At 50.0% G+C, this 22,745-nt stretch overlaps 1 protein-coding gene across 10 annotated transcripts in view; it reads left to right on the plus strand.

The window, feature by feature from the left end:
* ZNF536 (zinc finger protein 536) overlaps positions 1-22,745 on the plus strand; it is a 478,014-nt gene that overhangs the window by 204,488 nt on the left and 250,781 nt on the right. For 9 of the 10 annotated variants that reach the window (XM_084770782.1, XM_084770786.1, XM_084770781.1 and 6 more), the window contains one exon: positions 11,160-13,349. In XM_084770782.1, coding sequence (XP_084626908.1) covers positions 11,162-13,349 — 2,188 coding nt within the window. In that variant the 5' untranslated portion in view covers positions 11,160-11,161. Of the gene's footprint in view, positions 1-6,030; positions 6,743-11,159; positions 13,350-22,745 lie in introns of those variants that run through there. The other variant, XM_084770787.1, reaches the window with a different exon arrangement.

Consider the following 22,745-nt stretch of genomic DNA (forward strand, 5'->3'; position numbering starts at 1 on the left):
AGGTGTACGTCAGGAAAAGTGTTGAGATTTTATCTTTGTCTATCAAAATTAAAGCAAGACATCCCATGGATGTTGGGAAAACAATGATATTTGGGGCGGGCAGAGGTTCTGGGTGTTCTGCAGCAGCGTGAGCCCCAGAAGGGTATTCTCCTGGGAAAGACTGCCATATGCTTTCTCACTGGTTTCTCTGGGGGGAAAAAAGTAGGAAATCCAAGGCCCTGTCTTCTGATGTTAGGACTTCCTTTGCTACCTCTCTGATGCTGCCATATGCTTGGGAGAACTTTCTAGAATGCCCACCTTGCTAGTCTGTCTTCCTTGGTATGACCTTAATTATCGACTCCCAGGTTCTGATTTTAGAAGAAGTATTATGGTTCCTGTATGTTTTCCTTGAGTCTTAGGAAAGATGGCATCTTGGGTCCTCAGCCCACATCCGCAGCAGCCATGTCCTCTCCTCCCCACATCTACCCTGGGTGTGAGTGTGACTCTGTGAGGGGAAGTTAGAGCCTGAGTGTGGTCCTCAGTATGATGATGGTAAGCGCAAGTGGCCATTGTTTGGAGCCTTTTTGCTTTCTAGTCTGAAGTGACATTTTTATGGTCATTAGCCAGATTCCATGTCTCCTGTGAATTGCCTGGCCCTGTAGCTTTTGTCTGGGTCTCAAATGGAGGTGTTTGACTTTTTCTCATGAGTTGAAAACACTTTTTTAAAAATAAGGGAGTTAAGCACGTTAACCCCTCGGCAACCACATATGCTTGTGACTGTTAGAGTTCCCTGGATGTGTGTGTGTGGCTCAGAGAAGGGATGACGGTGAGTTTAAGGACATCAAAGCCCTGCAGTGTTGGGGTGCAGAGGGTATAACAGAGGAGGAAGATGAAGAGAGGGAGAAGAGGAGGAGACGCTGGAAGATGCCAAGGATGTCAGCAGCTGTAGTCTTTGCAGTGCACCTGCTCTGCGCCACACTCCCTTTTCGGGAACTTTCCCATCAGTGACCTCATTCAGTCTCCCATCAGCCCAACAAAGGACATGTCCGATCAGCCTGGTGGTCCACTGGGTGGCAGTAGCCAAAGATGGATGTTGTCCTAGACACCCAGTGGCCAAGAAGGACTTTGGTCATTTGCATGTTGTTTGGGGGGGGGTGTTAGGATACATGCACACGTGCTACATTCAGCAACAACTACAGGGGATTAAGAGATGGTGCACATCTGAGCTCTTGTCTTTTGTAAGCACCATGTGACCAAATCCGACTGGACCAACCTCTACAGAGCCAGGCCTTCCTATGGTCACCACAACAGGCAGTTTCCATCATACTTAGTTTGAGGCAGAATCCAATTTGAGGCCTTGGTCAAACGAAAAAAAATCAGCCAGCCTGGGATTCTATTCCAGGCTGGTCAGATGCAACTGGCTTTAATCCAGGGTGAAGGGTGTGGGGAGAAGGGTCCGGCTCCCAGAAGCCCTTGGGGCAAGAGGTGTCTCGCGCTGCCTGGACCTGCCAGCCACCTTGTTCCCCCAGAGCGCTGGCTGTGAGTGGAGGAGGATGCTCCCCTCCAAGGCCACAGGCAGAGCAGGGTAGGGGATTAAATAGCTAACTTCCTGCCAGGACCAGCTCTGTTTAAAAGGGGAGCTGAGAAAGCCAGCGAGAGGGGAACAATCAATACACTTCTGACAACTGCTGCTGTCTTCTCCCGGTTCACACTATCGCCACAGCAAAGGGAAGCCTTTCCTTAAAGGCATGTGGAGGCTGGGCTTCTCTCTTCTCTATCCCTTCTTCCCCTCCATGCTTCTCCCCCCTCCTCCTCTCCTTCCTCCCCCTCCCCCTCCTCCCCTTCCTCCTCCTCCCTTCCTCCTTCTCCCTTTCCCTTTCCTCCTCTCCCGCCTACCTTCCCCTTCTTCTCTTCCTCTTCCTCCTCCCCTCCTCCCCCTCCTCCTCCCTTCCCCCTTCTCCCCTCCCCCTCCTCCCCCTCCTCCCTTCCCCCTCCTCCCCCTCCTCCCTTCCCCCTTCTCCCCTTCTCCTTCCTCCTCCCCCTCCTCCCCCTCCTCCTCCCCCTCCTCCCCCTCCTTTTCCTCCTCCTCCTCCACTGCCCTCTGCTCCGCTCCCTTCCAGTCTTCCCTACTGTCTTGTCTTTCCCCCTTTTCTCCTTTCCCCTCTCCTCCTTGCTTCCCTTTCTGATTTCTACAACGGACATGAGCTCACTGAGATAACATCAATTTCAGAGAACAAGGGGGCAATTTCCTTCCTAGATTATCTCATTGAAGAGACAGGCCCAAGGCAAGGCTTCGGGGACTGGATTTCGGCAGATGCGGGGCTGGGGCTGCTGCTCCCAGGCTCCTGCCCCCCACCTTCTTTTTATTCCTTCTTGTGCTGTGGATTAAACTTAGAGGCTTGTACATGGTAAGCAAATAAGTCTGCTGACCTTCGAGCCACATTCCCAGCCCCTTTGTCTTTCACATTTTATTTTGAGTCATGGATTCACTCAGTGCTCCAGATTGCCGTTGGATTCACTCTATAGCCCGGGAATGGTCTGAACTGGTGATCCTCCTGCCACAGCCTCGAGAACATTGGTATCATAGCCCTGTGTCTCTGGGACTGGTTTCTGTTGTTCAGTTCTTTGATGCTCTGGCCACCATCCCCTCTTGGGCATGGAGCTAAGAATTCAGCTGAGGGATGTTTTCCTGGGCCTGGGTCCTTTTGAAGCATCAGAATGCTTGGTTAGGATGGGATGTCCACTCTGAGATCCAACAGAGGAAGAAGGACCACATGCCTCCAATGGCTGACTAGTCCTGAGGAAGGCGTGACCAACTGCATCCTGGGAGCAAGCCAGGAAGGCTTCCTGGAAAGGCAGCGTAGAGCGTGGGATAGATTTAGTCTGACAGCTATGGAGAGGTCAGGGTGGACTGTAAGAGGGTTGGAAAGATGTCCCACCTCTGCTTTTTCAGCCTCTTCTCACTCATGCCCGGGAGGCCCTCTCCATGATCGAATTCTGACTTTACATCACTTTGCGTCTCAGGCAGTGGTGACATTTTGGAGGTTCTTTGGAGGAAACTTTGGGAATTAGGAACTAACCAGGAAAAGTTAAGTTACTGGGCTGCATCCTTAGGGGTATATTATGCCTGTAGCCTTCCTCCCTCTGTTTTCTGTCTGCCCCAAGATGAATAGCTCTCCTATACTACATATACCTGTGGCCATGAAGTTGACCTTGAGTACCTGCGGCTGAGCAACTGTGGACTGCACCTTCTGAACCCCTGAACTAAACCGAAATCCTTCTTAAGTTGTTTGTCAGCTGTGTTGGACACAGCAACAAAGGTCAACTGACACAGTATGCGTCCTGGATCTAAAACCAAGCGGGCTAAATGTGGTCAGCATCTGGGTGGGGTTCTTGCACACCTAGGGCTGTCAGTCATTTAAATGTCATACCACATTTTGTTTGTTCGTTTGTTTGTCATCTCGGAATCCTAGGATGTCAACAAGACAGTTATTATCAGTCAGCTTTGTAAACCGAGGCCTGGGCACGTACACACGTCACCAGTTAGGGAACATATAACTGGATTCTCATCAGTGGCTCTTCGGGTGGCATATTTCTTCACTGAGGGAACAGCCTTCTCGACTCAGAAAATTAGACTGGAAGATGATGTGTCAACCTTTGTAAATAGTAAGAAACCACTAGAGTGTAAAACAACTTTTGTAGTTTGTGTTGTTTGACGTTTGTGCCAGCCTCTGGTATCCAATGAGTAAGTGACAGACAAGCTTTTTATTTATGGTGCCTGCCACCTCTGCCTCAACACCACCAGTCCCCAGGAAATGCCTTTCTGCCTATTTCCATGCCACGTGAGTGTTTCTTGCTTGTGCCTGTGGTTTCCTTTCTCTCTTGCGTTGTCTGAGTGAAGGAATTGGCTTGCCAAGCATTGCAGTGCAACAGGCATGCGTGGTGATGTGAACATTAAAAGTAGCCCACCCACTTGTCTTTGCTTTGACTCTGCAGCCAGGCTTCCCAGATGTAGGTTTTTTGTGGAAGTTTAATCTTTGGAGCCTCAGTTTCCCTATTTTTCACTATTGCAGTGGTGTAGGTGCCTACGGTGTAGAGTTGTGTAAGGCTGACACAATCCGATAATTGTGATATGCTCAATAGTGTTGGCATGCCTGTCCTTAGAAAGGAGATTATGAAAATGAAAAAACTGTTGTAGTGTAGGCAGCAAGGATGCTGACGATGGCAGTGATGGTGGTGACCATCTCAGTGGCAATGAGTGTAATCTCATCCATTAGCTTTCTCATCTCTATAACCCAAACCAACAACAACAAAGAGCACAACTTAACAACAGTAAAGATCTGAGTCCTATTTCAAGAGTGTTTTTCCCCCTATGCCTCTTGGCCCTGTGCACTTGAGCATGACCTCATAGCAGCATCAAGACGTAGAAGAAGCTGCTATTCAGCTCATGAAAGGCATGACGCAGAAAGAGTGAGTAAAGGACTGGGGGCCAGGCATGATCTTCAAAGTCATGCTAACAGTGGCCTATTTACTCCAGTTGGGTCCTACTTTCTAAATTTTCTACTGCCTCCCCAAACAGGACCACTAGTGGGGAGCAAACCTCCAGCGTGTAAGCTTGTGCTTGACACTTCATATTCAAGCCTAACGGTGATGATGCAGAAGATGGTAGTGATGACACATAGGGCAGTTATGATGATGTGATGGCTATTGCTCTTCTCCTGATAGCTTACTTGGCCTGCCAGACAGTCCCTGGTCATAACAACCTTGATGGTGCTCCAGTTCCATCCCTAGCATTTATTTCTGTCTCCAGCTTTGCGTGGTATAAGCAGGCTGCGGTATAAGACACAAAAAATTGGACCCCAGCTCACATGTGTTCTCTATCCTGAATCCTTTGGGCTCTTCTCCTGTCTCATCGGATGCATCCCTTGCCTGTCTCTAGTTCTGGCCTCAACCCAGGACTCAAAAAATCAACATGGCAGGAAGACCTCTCTTTCATTGAGAATTTTAGAGCCACCTAGTCTCCAAGGAAAGAACACTTTTTATTCTTTTTACCTCATCTGTGTCTTCTCACGTGTCCACCAACATGGCTGCTGCCTCCTGTTGCCAGTTCAGCCAAGTTCCATTCACCATTTGAGGCAAGAAAGGCCTTGCTCTGAGGAACTTTGGAAGTTCGAGTCTCAGCTTGAACTTAGTTTCCGCCATTACATGATTTCCAACACCCATAGACTGATTTGAATATCATGCTTTCATTGATATATTCAGTAAGCTTTTTTTTTTTTAACTGTTTCTGGCCCTGTCTCAAAGCATTGCCTGCACATCAGTCAAAAATGGAACAGGTCACCCATGCTGCCCTCTTGTTTATCTATTAATCATCTGGCAAATAAACCACTCAGTATCCTGCCCACCTCAGTAATGTCTGTGATGTAATTTGTTTGGATGCCCAAATGTCACCAGCGTTGATTGTAAGAGCTGAAAAAAAAAATGTACTTGCTTAGCACAGCAAGCTCTAGGCCAAAATGTAAGCATGAAATCTCTGGTTTATTTTTGTAATAATGTTTACAGCTGTTTAATGACCCCGAAAAGGTTCAGTAGTCTGGTGTTCTGTATTTCAGGAGTATGCGATGCTTAGAGCAACCTTAGCTAAGGAGTTAGGCATCAACAATTGGGAAAATTGTATTTAATAAGCTACGGTGTTCTAGGTGAGCTTGTCTAATTATTGCTTAACTTATGTAGAAGAAAGCAAGGTGGGTTACAGGAAGGAGCCAGGGGTCATTTGAGTTTTGAGGAGATGGGTGTCTCCCCACAACCAGAACTGTAGGCTGTGTGACCCTATTGAACAGACAACTCAGTTGTTTTCGACCCTCTTATGCCCTTAAGGGGAACATATCCCAATTGTGCTCAGCAGCTCAGGTGCAGGATTCCTTCAACCTGTCTAAGGCGACACTTTTACCCGCTTTGATAAAATATGGGATATTTAGTTGTGCTCAGCTAGACGACGATATTCAAGTTTTCAAAAAAAATCCACTTGAAACGGTTATTCTGAAAGTCGTTTTTATCTCCTACCATTCTTTTTGGATAATGCTCCTCTGTGCATCTTACTGGCGAGCTCTATATTCTTGAGATTATTCACAAAGTTTCTTCCTCCTCCCCCTCCCACCCAGGGCTTGCAAATTGGGGACTGTATTTTTGTGTAAAACTTATTTAAACTTATGGCTCCTGGCATTTCTGGCGTCCTGATAGTTTTAAATTTCATTTTGAGGGAAAGATACAATTATAGCCTCTTGGAAGAGTTAAGCGAGGCCTTTGTCACTGATACCACAGGAAATAGTTTTAAAGGGAGGAATGCAAAAATGGAAATAGCCCTACCAAAGGCAGTGGAGTGGCTCGTGGTCCCCCCAGTGATGGGCTGAGGAGGCCGTTTGGTCGTCTGCGCTCAGTGGCAGGTGTTACGAGCCAACGAGCCCTTCCTCATGAATATTGGGCTTGCAGAGCTCATGGCTTTCTGAAGCCTTCACCAGACCCCTGCCTGTCTTCAGGGGTGGAGCCCAAACTTTCCAAGACCAAGGTGAGAAATGTCAGGAGCTTCGATGAAACTCGCATATCAGTTGGATTCTTCATCGGTATCGAGCATGAGGCTCAATGTCATAGGTGCCCCTCACCGTGACCCAGGGTAGGTCAGGACCACTTAGAATGTTATGATAGTCCCTGTAACTGAAAACGTCCATCTCCAATGGGGACAGTTGCCTGCCTTTGCTAGACTTAGGTAATTTGTACTCATTGATTCCGTCCATCGGTCAACCAATGCTTAGTAACTCACATCTCCATAAGCTCAGGGGTGGGGCCACAGTCTGTAGGTCAACAGCAAGCTATTTTCAGTGTTGAACAGTTATTTTGCTTGTGTGCATGCTTGTGGTAGTGAAGGGTAAGGCCCTTATGTGCTCCATCTTCTGCTGGTTAACTTGCTTTGCTGTACCCACGTGAGAGCGCTGCTGGCTGTGGTACTCAGGTCAGGCTGCTTAGTCGCCTGAAGGCCTGGGTCGTGGCCTGTCCTCTGTTAGTTGGTGACTTCTTGGTGTGGGCCCCCAGCTCCTGCATTGGGAAATTCTGAGTTGCTAGTGAGGCTGCTGCTAATAGAGGATGGAGCGAGCACATGGGCTAAAATGATCCCTGGAAAGTGGCTGTTCAAGTGCATGACTCCCCTGCTTATCAGGACCTGGCCATGGGCGAGGGGGTAGGGGGGCAGGTCACAGTCAGACAGTTGCTATGTGGCCTATGAGGAACCAGTGAGATCCCTACAGGAAGGCATTCTTTATGCATTTATTTGTTCCCTGGATGGCTAGGGGGAAACAGTAGAGCTGTCGCAGGCAGCCCACCTCCTCCAGTCCTGTGAGCGCCTACAGCCGTGGCTGGATCCAATCCTTTAATAGTAGGATAAATGACCCTTGGTTTCCCACGGTGTGTAGCTGTGTGAGTTGCTGGCGTGCTACCATTAAGGAACCCCTGCCTGACTCTCAACAGTCATACTTGATGTGTGTGCCTGTGTTCCCGGGTACATGACTACATGTGAGTGTAGACTAACACACACACACACACACACACACACACACACACACACACTATATCTCTTTAACCTTGAACATACTCCTTGTAGATACTTTCCCATCCCTTCCCCAAGATGGTCCTTGGCCCATAAGGCAGGTACGTTAGAAGGTTTATGACCAATACTTGCTGAATGGCGGAGGTGAGGCCTAAAATGAATTGTGGATTGCTTAAGTATGGAGAGGTTGGGGCTGGCCCAGGTTTTTGTGAGTCCCAGGCCGGGCCTGAGGCCAGCTTGTCCTGCCTCGGCCGCTTTGGCCCAGGGACAGAACATCAATTACTTCCGACTCTTTCCAAGAACTCCCATGGCCCTGACTTGCTTCAAGTCGGGTAGCAGGCAGCGGTTTGGAATGACACTCTGCAGCAGCCTGGGCCGCCTGCTCTTGGAAAGCTGAGGATTCAGAGATGCGCTCTGACACAGTGGTGCTCTCTGCCCAGGTTCCACGCAGGCTTAGCTCAGGGCCCCAGGTCCCTAGGAGCATCTTTTGGATGCTGGCTGGTCCTTCCGAACACATGTTCACTATCTGTTCCTTAGTGTCCAGAGTAGGGACGGCAAAGGTGGATAAAGACTGGCGTCATCCCCACGGGCACCCAGATGGCAAAATATGGTGGTGAGGTAATCCTCTCTGGTCGCTTTAGAACTTCGGCATCTGAACTGTTGATGTTCCCCAACCTATGAAAAGCTGAGGTTGGAATGAGGGCGAGGCTCCTTTGGGGGCCTAGCTGCTCCTACAGTCAGTGACTCTAGGGCCTGTTAATGCTCCATTGCTGAGGGACAGAGAACCCAAACTGAGATTTAGGGTTTGCTGCGTGGCATCTGCTGGCAGAGAAGAAGCCCGCCAATAAAAATGGCACATTGGACTATTCAGGAGGGCTCCAATCACGGGAGGGAGGAGGTGAAACAGAGCAGAGCGGATGACCAGCCTCCACCAAAGTGGGTGCGAAGGGCCTCGTGGGCTCCATCCTATGTCGAGAAGTCAATTCCGAAGGACTGGGAAGCATGTCCCTCCCCCGCTAAAACACTAGCTGTGGCATTTAAATGATGACAACAGCAATGAGTGTTGCCCTTTGAGCAGAATCAGAGCCCTCTGTACTCAAGGCAAACACCAAGACGGCCATGTTGAGTTGCTGGCCGGGGTGAAGGTGAGCGTGGCCTCCAACTTGACTGGCCTAGTCCAGGCTGACCGCAGCCTTGTTGCTTGCACTCCCAACCTCCTCCTCCCTCTCTGCCTCAATGACCTGAAAATAGCACGTCTCCCTGGATGGCCATCTCCTGAGCTGGCCAATTAGGCAGCCCTTGGAAAGTAGGCCAGTCATGTTGGCTTTGATTTCTCCAAACTTACCAAGAGCTGCAGGTAGGATGCTGTGCCCTGTCATGTGGCCGCAGAGACTTGATCCATATTTGCTCAAGAGAGGAGCTAGCATGGCTTGAGAGGGCTGGAAGGAACTCGGAAGGGCCCCAGATTAGGCCCTGGATGCCACTCAAGCCTGCAGTCACTACACTCTGGGCAGGCCTGTCTCTGATCGCCGGTGGACTGCCGTGATCGCTGAAGCCTGACAGTCACACCCATCAGGATATCGTCAGGTGTGAGTGGTAGAGACTGGTGCCCAGTGACGACGAGTCAGTAGGTTTGTCGAATGAATTCTAGAATCTCCATGACAACCTAGCACCTGAGCAGTCTTCAAAATTGAAGATGGCGAGTGGGAAGCTGTTTTTTTTTTTTCTGCAGGGGAGCATGTGCTTCTGTGAGCGTGTGCAAGCACGCGCAGAGCTGACCGTGACATTATTAAAGGGATACTCTGGTCCGAAGCCCCTCTCCCTCCTGGAACTGAACACTCACATCTCTACTCTTGCCAAGGCAGCCATTTTCTCACCGGAGACCTCGTGTCACGCACTGTCTAGCCTGTCTGGCGGGCAGCCCAGCAAACAGAAGACTCTGTGGGGCAGAATGTACTTGCCCCACAGTTGAGAGCTCTCACCCCTCAAGTTCCCCACCCCCCAAGGGGAAGTTGCTTTGACCTCACAGTTTTGGCTGGGGTTAAACACAGGGCCCCTGGACCTTCTGGCTTGCCAAACACACGGAAAGACTGGGACACAAAGAGAGACGCACAGTCTCATTCTGAAAGCAGGAAGTAAAGCTGGGCTCCCTTAGGGGGAAGGCACACCTGCAAACGGAAGGGCTCCCCGGGCATGGGCTCGTTGCTTTCCAAGCTGAGCACCCCGATCACTCCGATGGCGGAGGAGTGCCTGCCCTCTGACCCACTGGAACAGTCTGGTGTTTGCTGTTCCGCACAGGCTGTGGAGGGGGCAGAGGAGACCATTAAAGACAATTACGCAGACTAGCTTCGAGTGTTTGTGTTTAACAAACAGCTTTGAGTTCTAATTTTCTGCAAAACACATACTGCAGGTACAATTTGTACTCATTACTGTATATTGGGAAAGTTATTAAAAACACTCAGACTTGGTTGAGACTTCCTATGGCATCGTCCCTGGATTTTAATTGGTTTTTATCTAGTTCTGCAAAAGATCTCTTTAAGGCCAATCAAAGTCCCTGGCTCTGCTGTCTTGCCAGCCGAAGGACAAGGACGATGACACTATCGCATGGCACAAGTTTACCTCCACCCAAACTCCGACAGCCACAAGAGTCCTCCGAGATCTCCATCAGGAGATCACGTATAGGATGGGCACAGTTGCCAGATGACAGAAAAAAATCAGCGTTTCGTAACTAAGGGTTAAATTTTAATCTCCGAGGTTTGCAAAGCTGCTACTAGCAGTCTCCTTAAAATTTAATATACCTCGTTAATGCTTCCTTGCAAACACTGAAGGATTTTTATGATTATAATCATGTGTTACAGCACCTAGTACTGTTTCTAAGCAGCATACTAATCAGCTTAATGAGATATTACTGCACTTTTTGTTGACTAAAGCAAAATCTCTTTTATTGTTCTAAAGCCTGTCCTTTACTTTATTTTTTTCCCAAAACATTATCTTGTTTTATTATGTACCAGTAAATATCATGCTATTGGCTCTATTTTTTTTCCCTTTGGCCAAATCATAAAATGATCTCTTTCATCTTAGACTATTGAGTGTACTGAATATAGTAAAAAGAAAAGAAAGTGCCCCGGTGGTCTTCCAATGAAAGCCACTCTGCTCTAAGGCAAACTTCGGTCTGAACCAACAGGTAGAGGAACTTTGTGAAGGGAAAGGAGAAGTCGCTGAACACACAGAGCCTTGATATGCTAGGTGTTGAAAATGGTAAAATATTAATAATTGAAACGTGAATGAATAATTGCAATCTGTAAATAGAAAATACAAGGAAGGCGATCCAGTCCCAAAACAAATTGGAGGACACTGCCATGTTGCATAATTGACATTTAATAATTCATCTCTTTATTATTGTTTATTTTTTGTCTATAATTCCTTAGCGTTATTATGGGTGGGTAAGTCATGAAACGCAAACGTACTCCTCCCCCCACCGCCCCCCACCCCCCTCCTATCCCCAACTGACGTCATTGCCTCTTCCAGCCACTGTACCTGGCACAGATCTGAACTCTCGTTTGTTTTTTTTTTTTACTTCTAGGGATGGAAGAAGCGAGTCTGTGCCTTGGAGTGTCCTCGGCGGCACCGGAAGCTGAGCCTCCTCACCTGAGCGGCCCGGTCCTCAATGGCCAGTATGCCATGAGTCAGAAGCTGCACCAGATCACTTCTCAGCTCAGCCATGCCTTTCCTGAGTTGCACCCGCGGCCCAACCCGGAGGAGAAGCCACCCGCGGCCCTTGAGGAGAAGGCCCACGTGCCCATGAGCGGGCAGTCCATGGGCAGCCAAATGGCGTTGCTGGCCAACCAGCTGGGCCGCGATGTGGACAGCAGCCTGAACGGGCGCGTGGACCTGCAGCAGTTCCTCAACGGGCAGAACCTCGGAATCATGTCTCAGATGAGTGACATCGAGGACGACGCCCGAAAGAATCGGAAGTACCCTTGTCCTCTGTGCGGCAAGCGGTTCCGGTTCAACAGCATCCTCTCCCTGCACATGCGCACCCACACCGGCGAGAAGCCATTCAAGTGCCCCTACTGCGACCACCGCGCCGCCCAAAAAGGAAACCTCAAGATCCACCTGCGGACCCACAAGCTGGGCAACTTGGGGAAGGGGCGCGGGCGGGTGCGTGAGGAGAACCGTCTGCTGCACGAGCTGGAGGAGAGGGCCATCCTGCGGGACAAGCAGATGAAGGGCAGCCTGCTGCAGCCCAGGTCTGAGCTCAAGCCCTTGGCACATGCCCAGCAGGCCCCGTTGGCCACCTGCAACTTAGCCTTGCCTGCAAACCACACCGTGCCCGACATAGCCCACCCGGCACCTTCCCCCAAGCCGGCCAGTCTGCAGGAGGACCCGGTGACCCCAACAGCGGGCTTCAGATGCACCTTTTGCAAAGGCAAATTCAAGAAGCGCGAGGAGTTGGACCGCCACATCCGCATTTTGCACAAGCCCTACAAGTGCACGCTGTGCGACTTCGCGGCCTCGCAGGAGGAGGAGCTCATCAGCCACGTGGAGAAGGCGCACATCACCGCTGAGTCGGCCCAGGGCCAGGGTCCCAATGGCGGCGGAGAGCAGTCGGCTAACGAGTTCCGCTGCGAGGTCTGCGGCCAGGTGTTCAGCCAGGCCTGGTTCCTCAAGGGCCACATGCGTAAACACAAGGACTCCTTTGAGCACTGCTGTCAGATCTGTGGCCGGCGCTTCAAAGAGCCGTGGTTCCTGAAGAATCACATGAAAGTCCACCTCAACAAGCTGTCGGTAAAGAACAAATCCCCCACCGAACCCGAGGTGTCCGTGCCCATGGGTGGCCTGTCCCAGGAGGCCCATGCTAACCTGTATTCCAGGTACCTCTCCTGCCTGCAAAGTGGCTTTATGACCCCGGACAAAGCCAGCCTGGGGGAGCCCACCCAGCTCTATGGCAAAGGGGAGCTTCCGGCTAAGGAGAAGGAGGTTCTGGGAAAGTTACTCTCCCCCATTTCCAGTATGGCTCACAGTGTCCCCGAAGGGGACAAGCACTCCCTCCTGGGCTGCCTCAACCTCGTGCCACCGCTAAAATCCAGCTGCATCGAGCGGCTGCAGGCAGCTGCCAAAGCTGCCGAGATGGACCCCGTGAATAGCTACCAGGCCTGGCAGCTCATGGCGAGGGGCATGGCCATGGAACATGGCTTCTTATCGAAAGAGCATCAGCTCACCCGCAACCACGAAGACCCTTTGGCAAACGCCGGAGGAGGAGTTCTGTTTGATAAGGAGAAGCGAGAGTACGTGTTAGTGGGAGCAGATGGCTCCAAGCAGAAAATGCCTGCTGATTTGGTTCACAGCGCTAAAGTGGGCAATCAGAGAGACTTGCCAAATAAGCTCGACCCTCTCGAAGGCAGTCGGGAGTTTTTGTCACATGGCCTCAACCAGACTCTCGAATACAACCTTCAGGGTCCCGGCGGGCATATGAAGGAGAAACCCACCGAGTGCCCCGACTGCGGGCGGGTGTTTCGCACCTACCACCAGGTAGTGGTGCACTCTCGCGTTCACAAGCGGGACCGCAAGAGCGAAGAGGACGCGCTGCACGTGGGCGTGGGCCTGGAGGAGCGGCGAGGCTCGGGCAGCGACCAGGAGTCCCAGTCGGTGAGCCGCTCCACCACACCTGGCTCCTCTAATGTGACTGAGGAGAGCGGGGCCGGAGGTGGCCTGTCGCAGACCGGGAGCGCCCAGGAGGACAGTCCACACCCGTCTTCACCGTCTTCCTCAGGTAGGTTGGCAGGAGGAAAAGGAGTCGCCGCTTGGTTCCTCACACCAGCCTCAGGCCTTAAAATGGGTCTGAGGTTGGTATAGCTGGACTACAAAGAGTGGCAGGCTGGATGCTGGACAGTGTCTGTTTCCTTCAGGATGATGCTCCAGCTCCAAAGATGGGGCTGTCCTTTTCAACCTTGAGCCATGGCTACCAGCTAAAGGCAGCTGAACCTCATTCCGGCTGGTGGGGCGGGGGGTGGGGGGGTGGGGGGGGGAACGGGTTTCGATGGGGCACAATTTTGCCTTTCCACTTGTAGCCTAACTTGGTTCTTGGGTTTGTCTCGGGAAGCCAGGAGGTGATGTTTGGCTCCAGACCCGGATGTAAATGTGGAGGAGGGTAACCATTGTTTTCCCGTAATTGCATCCACACAAACCTCTCATGTGGGAGTTCTTTCCCAGCCTCCCTCCCCAGGCCCCACACCTACACACACACACACACACACACACACACACACACACACACACACACCCTGTCCCTTTCTGAAACCCCAGGCTAGCCCACCTGCCCCAGGGCCAGAGCACTTTCCTCCAATGGTTTCAACCAAGCACAGGGGTTTGAAAACACAGATGTACGCCTGCGTGCCTTTGACTGTACTGTGTTGCATGGGGGATACAGTTCTAGGGTCTAAAATAGCAAAGCAGGAAAAAAAATCTGTCATCAGAAATGTCTTTGAAATGCTGAAGCATCCTGGCCCTGTTTGAGTCGGAGGGAGGGGGGGGGGAAGAAAGGAAAAGAAAGGAAGAAAAAAAATTAAATATACTAGTCTGAGATGGCTAAATTTAAATCGCTACCTAACAGCAGGTAAAAGGTTGCCTTCGTCCGTATTTCCAAAGTCCTTTCACTAATGGATAGTAAATTGAAAGTTATATCTCCAACCCTTTATAAAGAAAGAACCTTTGCTAATACTGTAATCATTCTACTGCCTAACAACAGAGGAAATCATGCCATAACAAATACCCTGTTACTAATGGCAACATTGATTTCTGCAATCAGCCATTAAGGCTAGAAAATGAAAGACAGTTTGAGGCACCTCGAGGCACTGCGTTGCCCACTGTTAAAGATGTGGCAGTGTGCTGCCGAGGGTCGTTTCTTAAAAGTTCTCTCTCTCTCTCTCTCTCTCTCTCTCTCTCTCTCTCTCTCTCTCTCTCTCTCTGTGTGTGTGTGTGTGTGTGTGTTCTCATTGTACAGGCAATTCACTCCTGTAGTTACCAACTAGATGCCAATGCATCTAGTTAGTTTTTGCTCTCACTTCAGTTTCCCTCTCTCTTCTAGAACAAAACTAGTACCAGAATAGAGTGTGTGAGAATGTGTGTGTGCCCGCGTGCGTGAGTGTGTGAGCGTGCACGTGCGCGTGCCCTCGCGTGCCGGCTTCTTACAAGCCAGTAAAGAATTGTTAATACACATAAATCTGCGCTACACATTCCAGAGATTCCGATAGCACTTAATGCTGCTGCTTAAATACCCATGAAACACACTGTCTGCTCGTGAAGTCCTGGACTGGCTGGCGATTTATTACTGACGGGATGCTTCGGGGGGAGAGCCTGACGAGGGTGTGAGGACCGTGGGAGGATGGGGTCACGCTGCTGCATGGTGGGGGACTTGTGAGGAGGAAAGTTGTGACGTTGTGTTGTCCCTTCCTGCCAGTGGGAGCGGGTTGGGGAGCTCCAGGCATCCCTCTGCTGTCTCCAGGGACCCTTTCCAACCCCCTGGAAAGAAGAGGGGTGGGGGGAGTGTCTCTCCTTTAGGAAATGCAGTTGCCACTGTTCTGAGGTTGAGGACCTATCAGGGGGCAGACATCAGGAAGCAGACTGGACTCCCTAAGTTTTTGGAGTGACATGGTGTTCACACTGACGGATTCCATCCCCCTCCCCCCAGACCTGCTAAAACAAGGGGGTCTTAGCATAATATCTCAATACCAAATGCTCGGCTCTATTAATGGCATGTTTACCATGCTGTTTTTATCACCTTCTGGCCAAGCGGTAGCCGGCTGCTTGCTGCTTCCCCATCTCTAAATACTGTATTGGAAGAAAAAAAACACACACACACACCCAAACCCAGATGTATTTATTTATTTATCTATCTATTTATTTATTTATTGCTAAGAGAAGCAGCCCTGGTCAAAGGCAACTCACACTTGAGCTGGCATTAGCGCTCCATTTTATTTCCCTGCCCCTCCCCGCCTTGAAGGATTTTTACAGTTGTGAATACCCATGCTTTCATTTAGGGTTTGACTTCTTTGTTTTCTTCATATTCAAATCAGACCCTTTCATAATTTTCTGACTAAGTAGGGAGGAAATGGATGGCCTACCCACTCTGCAGCCCAAATCAACTGCGCGTCTGAGGGCATTCAGCCTTTGCTGGGATTTAGGATTCTCAACCAAATCTGGTTCATTTTCCCTGTTCTTTCTAACAAGTGTGACTTGTATAAAGTGGAATCCAAAGACACATTTAAATAAAACTCTCCACACAATTGGGACTTACATTGTTACCTGTGAGAAACCTGCAAGGTGAAGGGGAGGGGAAATTTTTTAAGCCCTTAAGTAAAGAGGGGGGAAAAAGTACTTATTAAGGCGTCTATTAAGAAATAACTGCAAAACACGGTCTTACAAATTTCTCAGACTGCATAACAATGTCACAAAACTTCATTTGCATGGCTTGATTCTTTTTTTGTTGAAAACTGGGTCAGTAGGGCCTGAGAAACTATTTTTCAGATCTTAACCAATGAATTCTTCTTTATAAATCGCTGCTCTTAACATGATAGTAGTTTTGAATTCATCATAAAAAAAACCTTTTTAGCAGAGCCTCTTAGAATAGATCTCTAGAAGAAGGCTTACAATGAGTGGCAGAGACGTCCTTTGTTATCTGATGTAATTCTTTGCAAAGGAGGATTGGGAACTGAGTGGCTGTTTAAAAATGTCTTGCTCAGACCGAGACGAAGAAAGGGTCAAGTTTGCAATCAAACAGTTCTTGCCGAGATGGGCGACTGTCACTGGCTAGGCTAATGTGGGATGCAGCTGTTTGTTATGTGAGCAGAAGAGTGTTTGAATCAGTGAACATGTGAAAATGATTCCAGTGAACCAGAAAATTTGTTTGTTCTTTTGCCTCCAAACTGCTGAGAACCAAGTTTAAGATCAACCGCGAGAACCAGGACCTTTGACAGACGGAGGGGTCATATTTTTTCTAACGGAAAAGCGGTAGAATTTACCACACAGATCACCTCCCCGTCGTCCTCCCTTTGTTGTTTGTTTGCTTGCTTGTTTGTTTGTCTGGTTCCCTTATAATTTCACACCATAGCCCGTGTCGTTTGCCCCCGTGTGCAATGCAAAGCGGAAACTCTTGTGGAGAGTGTCAGCTTATAAATTTTACTCTTTTATGACATTTAGCAAGCGGGGCGGCTTGTTCTGGTGCCTCCTCGCTGCCTGGCTCTCTGTGCAAAGGCTCTGATGACATTAGTCTGTGCATCTTCCCCTAAAAATCTCCTCTCACGCCACAACCGCCGCCGTACCCTAGCTTTTTGCTCTGAGCTGGAAAACAACTGAAGTTCTGTTTCTTCCGATCTTGCTTTTGGAAATCATGCTTGGTATAATTAAAACTTAATGTACTAAGAAACGATATTGTTCATTATATCCAACAGGGCAGTTACCTTCCGAATTCCCTATCATTTTGGAGTAGGGATAATTGAAGTGTTGATGGTGGGAAGGGGTAATTGAATGCATTGACCCTCTGTTCATTAAATAAAGTCAGCAAAGTTGCGTGATCAATGGAAGGCAGGGAGAGAGAGAGAGAGAGAGAGAGAGAGAGAGAGAGAGAGAGAGAGAGAGAGAGAGAGATACAAAGATGGAAATATCATTAACCCCTACGTCTTCTGCTATGGGTGTTTTGAGTTGGACAAGGATTATTTGATCAGCTGGGCTGGACGCCTTGGGGGCCCGGTCTGATTTTGTTGCTAGAACGCATTCCTGAGATGCTGGGTCCCATTGGCCAGTGCATCAAAGGCCTTTACCCCAGACCCCTGTGATTCCCTGCTGATGGTGGTGAGGCGATGGCTTCTCTTCCTTTCCCACCTTTCTTTCCTCTGAGGAGTCAGCACCCTTTCCGTCCCCATTCAAGATAACCACTGCCTGTTCCACAAGAAGAGATCCAAGCACTCAAAAGATGATTTTAAAAAGAAAAAGAAGAAGAAAAAACCCCATATAAAGTCTGAGGATTAAGATCTTTTTTTTTTCTTTTTTCTTTTTAAAAATTTTTTTCTTTCTTTTTTTCTTTTTTTTGCTTGTGCATTCCAATTGTTCTTAAAATATTTGGCAATGTCAATTAGTAACTGAGCAGAGTTAGCTGATGAACACAATTTTCCAGTAGACTGAGCACCCTATTGTTGCCGAGCGAACAGCAGATTTCTGAGGTCATTATCATTGGCTGGTTGCTTGGCCCAGCTGCTTCCTGCTGCAAAAGCCAAACTTTATAGTGGAGCTCGGGGATGGCAGCAGCAACAGGGGGCTGGGAGGGGGGGGCGGGCAGAGAGGAGCTGGAGCCAAAGACTGCCATTAGCAGCCGAGGAAACAGAAAGCAAAAGTTTCCAGGCGATTCCAGCGGAAACCCCTGGGTCTCAGGCTCTGCCCGCTGTCCCTCTGCGTCGTAGTCACCTTCCACCTCCAGGAGGGGAGTTAAAGGTTGGGAGAACAACACCATCCCCCAAGGCATGGTGGCAGTTGACCTCTTGTAGGACAGAACTTTGGGAAACAACCATTTTCATTTATAAACTGCCTTAAGAATGTTTGATGCACCCAAGAGCATAGATGTGACTCCCTCGGAGATAGATGGGACACCCCCATTCTCGATTTTAAAAAGTCATTTTCAGAGGCTTTTAGCAACGTGAAGTGAGTCAACTCGGGGACTACAGGCAGGAAGCAGCAGCATGCCATTTTTTTCCCCCAAAGGAACCTTTGGACAGGAGGTGGTCTGAAATTCCCTGAAAAATAAAATTTCATACTGGGGGGGGGGACTCACTCTTATGCCTTTTAGCTTTTTTTCCTCTCCTCTATCACCTGATTCCTGAACCCCTTCTCACTGCCCCTTTACCCCCCCCCCTCCCCAATTCAGGAGCTGTGTCAGTGAGATGAACTGCACTTTTTTTTTTTTTTAAAGCTCAGCTGTTAAAGCTGAACACCATGTGCAGCCCTTCCGTCCCCCCGCCCCGCCGTGGGAGCGTGTGCAGACGGCCGCAGTGTTTGTGGAGATTTACAGAGGCCCAGCTTGTGTGTGCCGAAGCAGGGCCCAGGCAGCCGCTGGCCAAGGGCCTTCCTCCAAGTTGAAGATTTGGTGGTGGCCTCCTGCCCGGAAGGATGCGCTGGCTGAGGGTCCTGGGGAATGTCAGAGAGGGCAAAGGTCAGAGGCCTGGGTGGGTGCCCTCCCTCAGTACTTGGCTCTTCCACGTACGTGGTCCTCTCCCGTGGTCTGGTGGTCCGTGGTCTGGTGGTCCATGCTCCGCTCAGCTGAAGCAGCTTGTGGTGTTAGGTGACAGTGTAGTCACGTCACCTCCCTCCTCCTACGGGAGCAGAAGCTTCCCCCTATACTTCTTTTTTTTAAACAAACTTCCCATTCCGAGGTGAATTCCAATTGTTTTGTGTTACAAGCAACTATTTACGAACATGCGGTGACACTGGGGGCTTCCCCCTTGAATGCGGCTGCGTGCTGCTGTCCCTCAGCAACTCAGTCAGAGGGGAAAACGCCACCAGCTCTGACAGTCCCCACATCTCCAGTGTGGCAGAAGAGCTTCTGGAGGTCTTCAGCCTCCCCTACACTCTGGTGGTTTGTGGACACCATCTGGGGCATGAAGGATTAGCTTCCAAGCCTGTGCTTGCTCAAAGCCCAGCTAATGTTTAGCTGGTGGCCTCAGTTGCCTTGTATGCAGACTAGGCACCATGTGGCGATCCCCGCTTTTCCTCCCGGTGTGCAAGGGGGTGCTGTGTTCCAGCCCACGGACCTCTGCGACACCCAGGGTCCTCCAATGCTCACTCAGTTGAGGAACGGGAGAGGTCTTTTAAATCCGGTATTAATGATCATAAGTAAAATATGTGGGCGAACAAAGGGCAGGTGACAGTGAAGCAAAGAGTTAAACTGTTGGTTTTGAACATGTGTGCAGCGTGGTCCCCGTTAGCTTGAACAGCAGTTTCCAGGTCACGTCCGGCTGCCACCCTTTTGGGTCGGTGGGGACAGACTTAGCAATTGGCTTTATGAACTGGTGCAGGTCCCGTGAGCTCAAGAGCTGCCTTCCGTCCATTCCCAGTGTCTTTAGGTCAGTAGGAAACTCCACCCAGCCAATGGACACTACACGTGCTGAAGTGGTGCAGCATCTGCTCGCGGGCTCCGTGGGGTCCTCCTGCTCACCCCATCCTCTTGGGGTGGGGCTCATCCTTTGAATCCCTTCTTTGGGCTGTTTTGTGTCTTGCGTATAAGAAGGACATTTTATGGAAAGGAAGGCTAGAGTGTGCCTTAATTTACCCCGTGGGAGCCCAGACGTCATGTGGGAGCAGGCTAAGTTTTGAGTCCTCTGATTTTACTATGGAAGAGTCCATTGGATTCTAGACTCCAGGCTCCCCAGGATCCTCGGGGAGATCTCAAGATGGGGAATGTGGAATATGTTGAGGGGAGAAGTCAACATTCTAATTTTTGTCTGTCTGTCTTTCTTTCTTTCTATCTATCTGTCTATTTTTGAGACAGCCTTTCTCTGTGTAGCCCTGACTGTTCTGGAGCTCACTCTGTAGACTAGGCTGGCCTTGAACTCACAGAGAACTTCCTCTCCCTGCCTCCCAGTTCCTGGAGTTGATGTTGTGGGCCACCACAGCCCGGCTATAACTCAGCATTCTTCATGCCACTTTGTAAGAACAGCGTGGAGCCATTTGGCCTGCGAACTTAGAGACGCATCCTGCCCGGGGAGCTCTGTGTACGGTGGAGGGTGAGAGTTTGAGACAATCCTGGGGATGGGCGGTTGGCGCTGATGGCGGCATTGAGACTTCTGCCATCTTCTGGGTATCCTCCCAGGCCCTCACCGCCCTTGTCGGCAGCTGACAGGCATTTCTCACCCTCGTTGAAGCTCTAAGCCTGGCCTGGAAGGAAACTGGCTTGGGAGTGACTTGGGAGTCCACAGAGGAGGCATCCAGGATGAATGGAGAGAGGAGGGTGGGTAGGCAGGTGGTGGGGGATGTTGATCTCCCCAGAAATGATCCTGGCTACAGCCGAGAGGAGCCGAGGCTCTCCCCTGCCTTTTCCTGGCAGGATGGGACCATAGCAACATTTACTTAAGCTGTGGAGTCTGGCACAGCCGCATCCAGGCGCCATCTGGAAGGCCTTCTCAGAAAAGCCGCAGACCCTCCCTGCCGGAACTCAGGGGAACAGGACTTGGGCAGAGTTTGGGAAAATTCTTCTCCTTGGGCACAGTTTGAGCATCCAAGCACCTGAATAGGCTGAGATGCCCCTCACCCCACACCCCCTCCGGGACTAGAATTAGCTAAAGTGTGGGCTTTCCCTCTGCACTCCCCTGGCTTAGCCTAGAGACAAGTCTGACCTAGGTCGACTTTGTTGGGGGTCGGGGATGGGGGTCACTTACTGTCGCTGCCTCTCTACTTGTTTTATTGGATGTCGCCTGTTGCTTCCTGCCTTTACTCACCTGTTCTATGCAGGTATAGACACACCTTGGAAAAACAAGGCCCATTAATGAGTGGAAAGCATGCCTCTCTCTAGATGCCCTGGGCAGACAGGGTCTAGAATAGAGATCTGATAGTATTCTTTCCCTGGCCTGTATCTTCAAAAGAAACACGGATGTCCTGAAGCAATGAATGTCTAAACTATGTCTGCATCTACCTGGTATGTGGCTGAGGCAGCAGGAGCCGAGCTGAAATCAAGGGGCGTGGTCTGGGTGCAATTCAACTGGCTCCTGTTTGCTTTCTGCTTACCAAGAGAAAGTGAGGGCTTAGCTTCTTGTGGGACCCTTGGGGCTCTTGTGTGACATGCGACATGTGTCTGAAAGAAGTGAGAGACACAGCACAAGCTGACTCCTTGGCTGTGCTGCCCACTACAACACGTGGCAGGGATGGGGCGGAGTGGGAGGGGCTTCTCGCTGAGGGTTCCTGAGCAGAGCAGCTCTCTCCATCGAGGGCGTGAAGAAGTGGCTTGTGGGTAGCCTTGTCACTTGCTCCCAAGGGTCAGGGCTATTTTTTCCACAATCCTTGTGAAGCAGCACCTACATCTGAAAAGTCCTGTATCCCTGTGATGGGATCTCGGGCATCCCACAGAGGAGTGCGTTCCTTCTCTCATAGAGGCGCCTTGTACAAGTGGAATTTTGGTTGGCACTCCACTCGTGTCTTCCCTCCTGTCTGGGCTCAAGTTGTAAGCCATCAGGTGCATGAGGAAACAAGTCCCCCACCACGACGCCATCTTTAGAGAAGCAGTGTGTGGGCAGCGTGTTAGACACTTTAAGCCCAGTGGCCTTTGTGTGTGGGTGAGCGGATTCCCTTTGGTGTCCTCAGTCATCCTGAGAGACATTTTGGAGTTCTTCCTGTGTTAAGCTCAGTATCAGGAGTGGACAGTGGTTGCTCTCCTTGGAGGACAAGTCAGATATAGTGCTCTCTCTATCCGTAAGAAGATTTAAGATTTTGATAAAGTTGTTTTATTTCATTTTTTCTCCCTAAAAGTGGAAATGATCCTCCAGCTTGACTGTGGTGTGCTGTCATAATACCAGCTGAGAGAGGAGCCTTGGCCTGGTTCCTGTCACTCTCAGCTGGGTCTGAGCCCTCTGAGTGAGTGAGCCTGATGCCTTTCTTTTTCTTCTCTTCTTCTTCCCCCTCCTCTTCCTCTTTCTCCTCTTCCTCTTCTTCCTCTTCCTTCTCCTCTTCCTCCTCCTCTTCCTCCTCCTTTTCCTCTTCTTCTTCCTCTCTCTCCTCTTCCTCTTCCTCCTCCTGTTCCACTTCCTCTTTCTCTGCCTCTTCCTCCTCTTCCTCTTCTTCTTCTTCTCCTCTTCCTCTTCCTCCTCCTCTTCTTCTTCTTTCTTACTATAAACTACTCCTTATTCACCTTGAATATTTAGAAGATACAGATAAACTAAACGCAGTTTTTTGAGCTAAGGGTGACGGCTCCCCCTGTGAGCTAGCACTGAGGACACTGAAGCAGTAGGCCCTCAGTGTGAAGCCCGCGTGTTGGGCAGCCTGGGCTATATAGCCGGACACTGTTCAAAAACAGAAACAGACTAAGAAACAGATAAAAGAGCAAACAAACAACCCGATTTTAACTGCAGCCACTCAGGACTACCCACCGCAAACTATTTTAACTCATGCCTTTCCATTCTTTTTCACGAACCAC

Source organism: Acomys minous (genome assembly GCF_964271855.1).
Source record: "Acomys minous genome assembly, chromosome: 20".
In the NCBI taxonomy this organism is placed as follows: domain Eukaryota; kingdom Metazoa; phylum Chordata; class Mammalia; order Rodentia; family Muridae; genus Acomys; species Acomys minous.